This window comes from Pteropus alecto, unplaced genomic scaffold (assembly GCF_000325575.1).
Source record: "Pteropus alecto unplaced genomic scaffold, ASM32557v1 scaffold48, whole genome shotgun sequence".
NCBI classification, from domain to species: domain Eukaryota; kingdom Metazoa; phylum Chordata; class Mammalia; order Chiroptera; family Pteropodidae; genus Pteropus; species Pteropus alecto.
In genome coordinates this window covers 5,482,236-5,494,840 of record NW_006442110.1, presented here as the reverse complement: position 1 = coordinate 5,494,840, position 12,605 = coordinate 5,482,236, and the positions used below count along the sequence as shown (strand labels likewise).

The 12,605-nt window shown below is 37.8% G+C and overlaps 1 protein-coding gene and 1 pseudogene across 1 annotated transcript in view; both read left to right on the top strand.

The window, feature by feature from the left end:
• Positions 1–6,930: 6,930 nt before the first annotated feature.
• On the top strand, positions 6,931–8,069 carry LOC102895784 (annotated as a pseudogene).
• Positions 8,070–9,019: 950 nt separating this feature from the next.
• LOC112469033 (olfactory receptor 2A1/2A42-like) overlaps positions 9,020–12,605 on the top strand; it is a 9,264-nt gene continuing 5,678 nt past the window's right edge. The window contains exon 1 of the mRNA XM_025039006.1: positions 9,020–9,024. Coding sequence (XP_024894774.1) covers positions 9,020–9,024 — 5 coding nt within the window. The remainder of the gene's footprint in view (positions 9,025–12,605) is intronic.

The following is a 12,605-nucleotide window of genomic DNA, read 5'->3' as shown; positions in this document are numbered from 1 at the left end:
ATTTCAGCCACTTTAATAGGTACCTAGTGATATCTCACTGCTGTTTTAATTTCCATATCCCTGATGGTAAACAATGTGGAGCATCCTTTCATATGCCTATTTAGTATATCTTATTTCAAGGGTACTTGTTAGGCATTGGGCTGTTTTATTTAGTTGAGGTATTCATTCTTCCATTGTTGAAGTTTAAAAGTTCTTTATATGTGATGAAATCAAGTCAGTTTTTTCCTATGTGTAAAGATTTTTCTCCAGTCTGTGGCTTCACTTTTCATATTATTAACAGTGTCTTTCACAAAGCAAATTTTTTAATTCGGATGAAGTGCAACTTATCCATTTCTTTTTTAATGATGAAGTTTTTTATTTTCAGTTCAGAATTTTTTAATGTGATGACTTCCAATCTCTTTATATGCTCCCATAAATACCAGAAGCCATCAGTTTCTTTTTAAATTTTATTGGGGTACCCACAGAAGTTAGAAATGGGTTTATTTTCATAACATACTGAAAATAGAGCATGACTATTCCTATATTACTTTCTTATTACTGCTGGAACATATTGCCACAGATGTAGTGGGTTAGAGCAATAGACATGTATCATCCTGTAATTCCAGAGCTCATAAGTCTAAAATAGATCTGCAGGGTTGAGTTCTTTCTGGCACCTCCAGGGAACAGTTTGCTTCCTTGTGCTTCACGTTTTCCAGTGTTCAGCCACATTCTTTGTTTCTCTTTCCCAAGCCAATAGCGTAGGCGATCTCTCCTCTCTGACCGCCGGCCTCCCTCTTGTCAGGACTCTAGCGATTATAGTGGTCCCCTGTGGATAACTCATGATAACTTCTGCGTCTCAAGATCTTTTAATTATATGTCTGCAGAGTTCGTTTTGCCATAGGAAGCAACATATTCACAGCTTTTTGGGATTAAGGTGTGGACTTCGTGGCGGCCGGGAGCATTATCCAGTCTACCATGTACCCCAGAGATGCAGCTACTATCGTTAAAGGTGTTACCCTCAACACTTTAACAGTGAATTATAAAGACTATATTATCTCATTTGGTTATCATTACCAATCAGATTCAAGAAGAGAATGTGCTATGTGCGTCACACTAATTCTACATTTTGGATTCCTCTATCTCAACAAAGAGGTCACCTAATTTAGTTGTACTGCTTTCTGCTTGTAAAGTGTATTTGAGAGAACTAACTTGCATTTCTAGAATACTCATGTTTATTCTTTATACAGATGTAAATGTGCTAGGAGAAATGAAAAATAATTTCGATACCTTCTTATCCGACCTGCCAGTGGAACAGTACTTAGCAAGATTCCTGGAACTATGTGACAGTGTAACATTTTGAAAACAATTTTGAGATTAGATTCATATAAACTGTAATATGAAGACTCTTAACTGCAGGAGAGAGAGATGTTATTGTCTTCTGATGCCGTGAGTCACGCCCAGGGAAATATCACTAGTGATTCTGGATGATCATGAGACTGGTGAGAGGTGGTGAGGATTCAGGAGGCAGGTGAAGCCTGAGAGAGCACTTTGAACACTTTTGACAATGGGCATATATTCAGTACTTAGAGTAGTGGACTGCGTATGTGTGTGTATAATTCATTCTTGTGCTGGCAGCTTAATGGCTGTAGGAATGTACTTGTGTCTCTAAATTTCTAATCCAGACATATAATGTAGAGATAACATATTAAGCAATTCACAGGATTAAATAAAATAGCACATGCGATGTGTTTACCTGAGGTCTTGAAATGGAATAAATGCTTAATCAACACCACTGCCATTGTGATAATCTCACTGCTTTGTGTCTGGGTCTCATCCTTCAGTAGATGAAGATATGTATCTTCCTGGAAAATTTGTAGCATGTAGAAGTAGAAGCACAGGCTTCATAGGCACCTGTTTATTAGATATTAGGGATTGGAGATAAAATGTTTGAATTTGCAAAACTATTATACATCCAAGTATTATATCCTATAAATTGTGATATTTGCCTTAGTTTATTGCCTTTGAGATGTTTACAAATGGATTTGCGTTCTATGAGAATCTGTCTGCTCCTGTCTTTCCTGAAAGTATTTTCTCCAAAGACAGGTGATCTTTATTTTCCTCCAGGAAGAATGTTCAGCAAAAAAAAAAAAAAATTATTTCCCTTTAGGAGAGATGTACATAGGTGTAATGACTTAAGGGGTCTCTTCAGAACGTGTAAATTCTTAAGAGTCACGAGAGTTGTCTATATTGAGCTGATCATAAAATACAGTCTTTGCTCCTGGTTAGGCAGAAAACAAAGGCTCTGTTATTCTCCAACATCATCAGAAAGGGAATTAACTGTTTTCAATCCTGGGATTTCCGACCTTGGAGACTGCTAGGAGGAGGAATAGGTCTATCTTCTGTGGGATTTTCTCTAGGTTAAGGTAGAATCTTAAGGTCACAGCTAGAGCTACCACCAGCATATGTAGAAGAGATCAACTTGCATTGGTGGGTGGTTTGGGATATGGATTATTGCAGTAGGACTTGGAGACAGCAGGAACCATCTGGGGTATGGTGAGAGAAAAATCACATTCTGGGTATCTGTTTCTCTGAGCCAGACTTTGTGCCCAAGGCACCTGGGCTGGCAAACAAAGCAATCCAGGTGGGCTCTTCCTGGCTGGGCTCTGGGCATGGGCCTTCTGACATCATGTGACATCATTCTCCACACCACTTCCAATAATGTGATTAGGAATGGAGGGCAAAACTGACACTAATGTAAAAATGAGTAGGAGACAAAGAAAATGAGAAACTTCTTGGTGGCCTCTGCATATGACACTCTGAGCTCACTAACAGAGGTGAAGAGACTTGGTACACCTAGATGAAGATATCATTGTGTAGAGATGTTAAATAACTTACCCCGAATCACTTAGTGGAAGGATAAAGATAGCTATACGTAGTTACTTATATTTCTCCAAGTAAAATCTTCAGCATAACATTTGCTGCTAATCCTATTAACATTGACTGACCGGCCATCAGCCTAAAACAAACAGGTCTTAGTGCTAGTGTCTGTAAGTAATATTGTATTGCCTTTCGTGAAACAGTGAAATAATTAAGTGTGCCTCATAGTTATTTCTGAGTTCTATTCCCTCAGTTTATTCGTGAGTGATGGTATATATCATACTCTGATAGTATCTATCTTTTAGGGAAATGTTTTTCTGGCCCCAGAGTAGAGTAGAATAAATATCAGTGCTGCTGGATTTTTTGAAAATACCATACAGAGGGAAACATGTAGTAAAATTCCTTACATCAAGAAACATATTTCAGAGGTTCTGTGTTGTATATTCAGTGGAAACCACTGCCCACAAAAGGAAGTGCTCTTACGGAATCTATTGTTTATTTCCATGAGCTGATACTCTTTAATTGCATCAATTAACAAATTAAATCGACGCTCAACCATCAACTCCTTTCATGTTTCTTCTCTCTTCCATTGCAGTCATGACCTATCAGTGTTCTGTGATATCTTAACTTTTAGGTTAGGCCAGTTACACAAATTATGTGAATACACTGGTAAGCAAAATGCAGAATAAATGATTTAACAATTCAAATAAGAATAACCACAATAGAGAGAAATAATCTGGGAAGTAAGATTGTGATGGCTAAGAGCCAGATGTTTGTAATCTGTAGAAATAGGTTATTTTAATTTAAATTCTCAACTTTCCAGTTTAGAGATTAAATATATTTTAATCATTGCTGATTGTTTCTAATGGTGTCTATATTTCTACTGTTTCTTACCCAGTTCTGAATTTGACTGTTATTTTTGTAGCTAAATTTGATATAAATGCTTAATACTGTTATATAGACTCCTCCCTCCCTTGGTCATATTCAGATCATACGATTTACATGTATCTTAAAAAACAAAAGCAATCATATATATGAAGAAAATTTATAATTGTAGTACCAGTGAATTTAACTCACAAGATACTGAGACCTATTTCTTATCTATGTGGAAAATTCGCTGTGATTGTGCAAAGTAAAATGACATCTGCTATGTGTTTTTAAATGCTTGATGCTCTGCTAAATAATAATACATGATAAATTTATCTCTTCTATGTGGCAGATGAGGTTCAGGCTGAAGAGTCTTCCTTCTGATGTCAGTTATGTAAGAAGGAACGGTAATCCTCAGAGTAAGCCCTAAAATTGAGAGGAAAAATAATGACATTGGATAGAGGTTTTGAAATATTGTATATGAGGCATAGTAAATGTTTACCAACAAGCTTTCAAAATGGGTAGCAAAGCCTTAGGTGTAGTGTTTGCCAATGTCCATGGTGCAACTATTTCCGCCAGGGTCAATTTCACGCAACTGATGTGTCTTCACTAAACGCAGAGTGGGAAAGACATGAGTACAATCAGCACTAGTAAGCCAGTGCAGACCAGTTCCATCAAATGTTTGGGAGTTACAGACAGAGATCATCAAATATCTATGTGATTCCCGATATTTACCAGCCTTCCTTGACATTAGAATGAATACACATGATTGCCTCTGGCCTAAAAAGTGAATGGAAGTGCTGTGTGTCATTTCCAAGTGAAAGTAGCTCTGAGCGGGTATGCACCTTCCATCTGTTTCCCGTCTGTGACCCGAGGAGGAAGTATGTTCCATAAGGCACAGCACGGAGGAGAGAGGTCTGCCTCGCCCACATCTGACTTTATGTGAGCGTAAATATGTGTTGCTGTATAGCACATGGAGGACTTGGGGTGTGTCTATTGTGTTGCAGCCACGGTATCATATGGGAGCTTAAAGGGTGGTGAGTGTGATGAAATCACCACTTGGAAAACTTCACAAACCTAGAGAGTAAGATACTAAAACAAGGTGTGCACGAAGCGTGTCAAACCTTTGGGTTTCGAGGGCAGTTAGATCAAGGCCCAGAATAGAATGAGACTAGGCCTTAGGCTTGTAATGACGCGAGGGTGAGATCACATGTTGTTAGTCGACTGTCCCTGGTTGGACCCTCCAGAAGTGGACACTTGGCATGCAGATGGCATTTGGCACGCAGGATATTTATTAGGGATCAACCTTTGTGGAAGGGAGTGAGAGGCAGGAAACCTCAATTATTTTCTATCTCAGTGCAACAAAGGCTCATTAAACCCTACAGGCAGCTCCGAAGCACATATGGCCCCAGTTTTCCCCTTTGGTTGGACCACAATGGCTGAGCCTTTGTATCCCCACCACAATCAGTCATTGGCGTGGGAACCACCGGAAGTATGTGCCCTAGGATGAGGCATCTTTGCAGCTGAGGCATCTGACAGCTGGAGGCCAGACAGCCCTCCCCTGAAGTCGGGGCTCTCCACATCCACCACACAGGTTGGATCCTTTTGGGGAGCCTCTATATTCAAGTGATTGTAAGCGTGACCCAAAGGTAGCAGATTATTCCTCTTTTGAGTCAGAGGTTTAAAGAAGAGTCCTCAGGTGCAGCATGATAGATGTGCCCGTCAGGTGTGACAACCACAAGGGAAGGATGAACTCAGGTTCACAAAGTCTGACATACACATATTGAATTCATACAAATATGCATGTATATTTACTGCCTCCGTAACACATTGTAGTAAATAAAATGGACATAGTCTATAACCGAATTGTCAGAAAATTGATATTCATTAAATGACAGTATATTTATGAAACAAAAAACCCTCAACTGTTAAGTATTATTAATATTTTTGACACAAGAAATGGTTTGTAAGTGTTATGGCCAAAAGTAAAGCAAAACATAGATATTTGTTACATTTTTAAATTTATTGGGGTGACATTGGTGAATAAAATTGTATAGGTTTCAAGTGTACTACTCAGTAATACATCTTATGTATATTGTAATGTGTGTTCACCACCCAAAGTTAAATTTCCTTCCGTCACCGTATATTTGACCCCCCTCTACCCTTATCAACCTCCCCTCCCCCACTTCCCTCTGCAAACTGCTAAACTGTTGTCCACGTCCATGAACCTCTGTTTGTTTCTCTTGTTCATTTGTTGCTTTTACTTTTTTATACCACATATGAGTGAAATCATATGGTTCTCAACTCTTTCGGTCTGACTTGTTTCACTTAGCATGATAATCTCAAGATCCACTCATGTTGTTGCAATGGCAGTGTTTCATCTCTCCTTATGGCTGAGCGATATTCCATTGTATGTATGTACCACACCTTCTTTATCCAGTCATCTATGGAAGGACACTTTGGTTGTTTCCATATCTTGACCACTGTGAATAATGCTGCTCTGAACATCGGGGAGCGTATACCTTTATGGATAAATGTTTTCTTAGCATTTTTAAATATTTCTAGTAAAGAGCAGGTGAATATATATGCACCACAAAGAGTAGACATTCAAATACCAAAATAATTAAAATGTTTACCTTAAAACGTGTATTTCATAGTCATTTACATGACTTCATTTCTTATTTCTAAAAAGTACAAAATTGAATATCATATCCTCAGATAAGACATGAATCTTCTTATTTCCACAATGAATCAGCCTTTTGCAACTTTGACCTGTGACCAGAAATTGTCACGTGTCAGCAAATTTTTCATTTGGAAAGAAAAATAAGTAAAGGTATTAAGTAAATAACTAAAATAAATTCTAGAATTGTAAGATGTTTAACCTACAAGTAAACTAACAGTTAATGTAAATACTGTTAAATTAACGAGCTTTATTAGATTCTCTAAAAGGAGTCAGAAGAGCCTGAAGTAGAGGCTCCAGAATGAAATAATTTACTTGTATAGCTCCATTACCCCACAACACAATTTTTATGCTATGCTAAATAGATTGTCCTTCCTTTATAAATGTGGTGTCGAAATATTTGATGGGTTAAGACTGAAGATAAGTGAATCATGATAGAGACTAGCATTTGTCTCCTCTACATTTTTTTAAATTAAATAACTCCAACTTTTGTTGATTCTCTAGCTCTGACCTTTTATCACACCTCAGCCCTAGAAAAACTGTCACGGAGGAATGGGGGGGAACCAGTCATGGGTCACAGAGTTCGTCCTGGTGGGATTCCAGCTCAGTGCAGAGACGGAAATGCTCCTCTTCTGGATCTTCTCCCTGTTCTATGCCTTCAGTCTGTTGGCAAACGGCACGATCTTGGGGCTCATCTGTCTGGACCGCAGACTGCACACGCCCATGTACTTCTTCCTCTCACACCTGGCCATCATTGACGTGTCCTATGCTTCTAACAATGTCCCCAAGATGCTGGCATACTTAGTGAATCAGAATAGAACCATCTCCTTTGTCCCATGCATTATGCAGACTTTTTTGTATTTGGGTCTTGCTGCTACAGAGTGTCTGATTTTGGTGGCAATGTCCTATGATAGGTTTGTAGCAATCTGCCACCACCTGCATTACGTTGTCATCATGAGTTGAGGAGTGTGCACGGTCTTGGCTGCCACTTCCTAGTCATGTGGATTTATGCTGGCTCTGGTACATGTGATTCTCCTTCTAAGGCTGCCCTTCTGTGGGTCCAGGGAAGTAGACCAACTCTTCTGTGAAATTCTGTCTGTCCTCAAGCTGGCCCATGATGACACTTGGATCAATGAAGCTGTCATTTTTGCTGCTTGTGTGTTTTTCTTAGTCGTGCCCCTTTGCTTGGTGCTGGTCTCCTATATGAGCATCCTTTGAACCATTGTGAAGATCCAGTTAGGAGAGGTCAAAGAAAAGCCTTTTCCACCTGCTCTCACACCTCTGTGTGGTTAGGCTTTTCTTTGGTACTGCCATGGTGGTTTATATGGTTCCAGACTCCAGTGAATGAAAGGAACAAGAGAAAATGCTGTCTCTGTTTTACAGTCTCTTTAATTCGATGCTGAACCCCCTCATATACAGTCTGAGGAACACCTAGGTGAAGGGTGCAGTGTGGAGCTCTGCAGACGAGGTCTGTGTGAGGGGAGACAGAACTTTTGGCTAAGCAGAGCCTTTTTTTGTTTGAGATGTGCTTTGAAGATGACTTAAAAGCCAGAAAAATTACCTGGTTAACGGTAAAGTTTGATAAGAGTATGTGAATAAGACTGTACCTGAGAGTAAGGAAAGTTTTGATGTGCAAGGAGTCTCTGGTGTTGAGTGTGTTTTTTAAGAGATGAGGCATCTGGATTATGGATTCTATGTTTAATGCTATAAAAACTTATAGAGGCCATTTCTTCAAGAAATAGATTAATATCTTAATTAAGAAATCATCTCTTTCATTGTTTTATTATGGGAAAAATATTAACACACCACCCTAATTAATAATCAGTTCAATCATAAGCATTCACATCACCTAGTAACAAGTCATAAATTTCAGAGAAATGAACACCCAGTTAAAAAATATTTAGCATCGAACAAAAATAAGATACTACTGTCTCATAATCCCTTATAGAAATGTTTCCATTTCTCCTTTGTTTCTGTCTTATTTTCACCTCCCACTAACATTCTCTTCTCTCTTCTTCCATTTGTGTTTTATAACATGCAGAATTAAAGGCAGACTTATTTTCTAATTGCCTCACTTTCATATTCTTTTTATACCTCTTGACAATGTTTTCTTTGAAGCTCCTGCCTCTTTATTTTCCAGAGCAGCAGAGGGTTTTCAGACAGTAATATTTCATCTTGTCATACCTCTTAGCCATTAAAAAAAGAAAATAACAAAATAATAAAACATATACAGTCAACCTTTGATCAATGTGGAGATTAGGGATACCAATCCCCGCGCAGTTAAAAATCCGTATATAACTTTTAACTCCCCCCAAACTTAGTTGTTCCTTGGTATCATAGTTGTTCTTTGGTATCCTTGTACGTACCAAAATCCACAATGCGCAAGTCCTCTATATAAAATGGCCTAGGGCAATGCATACATTAGCCTTCCACATCTGCAGACTCCCAGTCACAGATTGAAAACAGTGCAGGTATTTATAGAAACAAATTCATATATAAGTGGAGCCATGTAGTTCAAACCTGTGTTGTTTAAGGGTCAACTGTATAATGGAATATAGTAACACACTAGAGACTTGGCTTCTCGATATATAAAGGAAAACCAAATAATGACCATGCATGGAGTGAGATTTCCACACATCGTCACTCAACATGACCACTACTCCTAAGACATACTTTACATTTCTAAATGAGCTTCTTTTCTCATGAAATAAAACTATTAAAACCCATTTTTTCAGTAATCTTTTAACCGTATTTTTTAATTTAAATTTTAAGTATGGAGAAAGATGATTTTGTAGCTTTGCCTTAAAACTAATATATGTCTTAACTATACCAAAGTAGCTGGTATCAGATTTACCATCCCACCATAAATAATTATACAATCTCAAAAACACATGAAAAACAACTTTTGACTGTGATTGAAATGTAGAGGATACCCACACAGTGAATATCTCCTTTACCTGGGATTTCTCAGAAAGGCATTTTCCTGGCCTTTGTACAGTAATAGGAACCCAAGCCTGGATCTGGTCTTGGTGGATCAGAGTTCAAGGCTCCTCGATCAGTTACAAAGCGGATCAGTCTGTGTGCCACAGGGGAAAGAACATAAAGAGAGAATCGTAGCAATATACCTGAAAGTGCCATTTATATCCTTAGTTACTTCCTCATCAATGTGAAAATGGGCCAAGAAAGAACAGACCTCAGAGAAAGAAGCTGCTGGGAGACTGAAAGCACAAGAGATGATCTGGAACTAACAAATTCCTGAGGAGGTGTTGGAGTTCAGATCCAACCAGAATGAGGAGACAGTGGTAAAAAACTTAGAAACTCAGTTGAGACTCTAGAAATTCTTTGTCTTGGAGAAGTACCGTCACCTAGGAGTAGGAGCTATGTCCTAGCAGTAAGAGAGAAAATGAAATGTACTTACCATGACACAGCTTGAAACCTGGCCTCGAGAGGAAAAAGGTGAACTTCAAATAATTTTACTGCTCTCCAAAAAATATTTTCAAAACTCTGGAGAATTGCTATAGTAAATTTTCCATAATTTCAATAAGAAATTAAATTCCTAAACACACGAAAACCAGAAAAAAGTAATAAGAGGAAATGAGTTATTAGAAACAAATTGACAGATCATTCAGCTATTGGAGTTAAAAAGACAAAGACATCAAAATATCTATAATAGATATAAAGAAAAAATAAAAGGCAAATAAAGAATGAAAGTGTGGAGTATTTCATCAGAAAATAAGAATCATTAACAGAAATCAAATGAGCATTCTAAATCTCCTTAAAAAAACTGACTAAAATAACTCATTAGATATGTTTTACAGAGGACAGGATACATCTGAAGCCAGGGTTCATGAAGTCAAATACAGCTCAATATATATTACCAAAACAAACGTAGAGGGAGAAAAAAGAATGGAAATCACTCAAGAGAGCAAAATAGAGTTGCAGGGAGTTCTCAAAAGGTCTGACAAACCTGAATTTTCTTACAGTCCCAGATGGAAAAAGGAGAAAAAATAAGATAGATGAATTATTTGAAGAAACCATGGCAAGAATTTTAAAAATCTGATGAGCCATATCAACATACAGATTCACAAAGCTCAGAAAAATTTGGCAGAATAAATATAAAGAAAACATCACTGGAAATATGTTAGTCAAACTATTAAAAATGAAAGACAAATAGAAAGCCTTACAATTGGCCAGGAAAAAGAATGAATTACTTTAGAAGGAAAAGCAATAGGATTATAGCTGACTCTTACCGAACATCATGGAAGCCTAAATACAATGAAATACCATCTTAAAGCAGTGAAAGTAAAAACTGTCAACACAGAATTTTATACACGACGAAACTGCCTTTTAAAAATGAATTCTCTAAACAGAAAAGAAACAGAAAAGAAGGAAACTTGGAATATCAGGAAGAAAGAAAGAACATGGTAAGCAAAATTATGAGTAAATTCCGTAGGCTTTCCATAGGAAAGTTGAGTTTTCTAAATCTGTTTGATGGTTCCGACAAAAATTTAAGCATTGTCTGGTGCTATGCTAAATTTATGTAGAGGAAATATTGAATACAATTATAATTGGAGAGAGTAAAGTGACACAAAAGGAAGTAAGGTTTCCATACTTCACTCAAACTGGTTTCAAAAGTGACATCAATCGAATGTCATAATGTATATATAATATCTAGAGCAACCACAAAGCTATAAAACTTTATTAAAAACCTTCTTTTGTGAAATCATGGCTTTTAAAGATCTCGCCTGTGCAGATACCCATGTCGATGAGATTATAATGCTGGCGGGAGCCATTTCCATGCTATCGGGACCTTTCTCATCAATCGTAATCTCATATATGTGCTTCTTCTGGGCCATCCTTAGGGTCCAGTCAGGGGAAGGTCAAAGAAAAGCCTTCCCCACCTGCTCATCCCACCTCTGTGGTTGGACTCTTTTATGGTACAGCCATTATCTTGTATGTTGGGCCAAGATATGGGAACCCCATGAAGCAAAAGAAATATCTCCTCCTGTCTCACAGTTACTCAATCCCATGGTCAGTCCACTGATCTGTAGTCTCAGGAACTCAGAAGTGAAGATTGCTCAAAGCGAATTCTGATAATAGAGCTTTATAGTATCAAGAGTGACAGTAACCTAGGAAGGTATCTCTAGAGGTTCCCAACCCAATGCAGCATGAGAATTATCTAAGACACTTATTGAAACTGGAAATATCTCCTGTCCCACCGTTAGATTACTGATTCAGTAGATGTGGGTTGATGCCAGAAATCTGTCTTAAAATATCATCAGTAGGAAATTGTGACACAGCTGCCAAATGGACCGGGATTTTGAAAACTACGCCATTATAATATCTTCATCAAGCTGTGATCCAACCCCATATTTCCCAAAATGGTTTCCCAAAATGGTTAGCCCTTCAAGAAGGCTTTAAACATGAGTTTGAGTTGTAGTGCATATTAGCTACTTCACGTTATGGCTCACAATTCCTATTAGCATAGTGAACCAGTGAAAATTCCTATGGCAAAAAAGAATTCTATTTCAATATGCAGTCAGTGTTTTGCAAACCTATTTAATAAATTTTTTTTTCCACAACACTTATTAACAGTTTGCTGGAACAAGAGTTCTTGGTCTTGATCGACTCATTGAGAATACTTCCTGAGCAAAATAATTTACTTTTTCCTGCTTTGTGAGCCTCTATGAAGGACGTGAGCATAAACAGAGAACCCTAGATCAGCCTATGAAAGTCTGTACTTTCTTGGGGTATGGAAAATAAGGCCCGGTCATTGTTTCTTCTCTTCAGCGCTAGATCGACTGGAGATAGAGAATCCAGCCCTCTGCGTCATCTTGGACCAGCATTTCTAGATGCCACAGAATGACTTTGTTCAACTTCACAATCTTCTAAATCTGAGATAAAACAAATATTCTCTATACATTTTCCTATTTATCCCCTCCATGAAATCGATCTTTTTTTTTTTTTTTCCTGTTTGGCATTTCCAAGGAAAAACCAAGTTTCTTACAGAAATCTGGATGGATTGGCAAAACCTACTACTAACACGTGTGAGTATTAAAAAGGCTCCTCAATTGTGTTTAGAAAATAGAGATATGGGAGTTCTATAAAGGAATATTCACAGGAACAAGTACATGAAAATGTGATGGATAAAAAGGAAATACATAAACCATAGAAAGTCCAAGAATCTCATTGATCCTTTGGC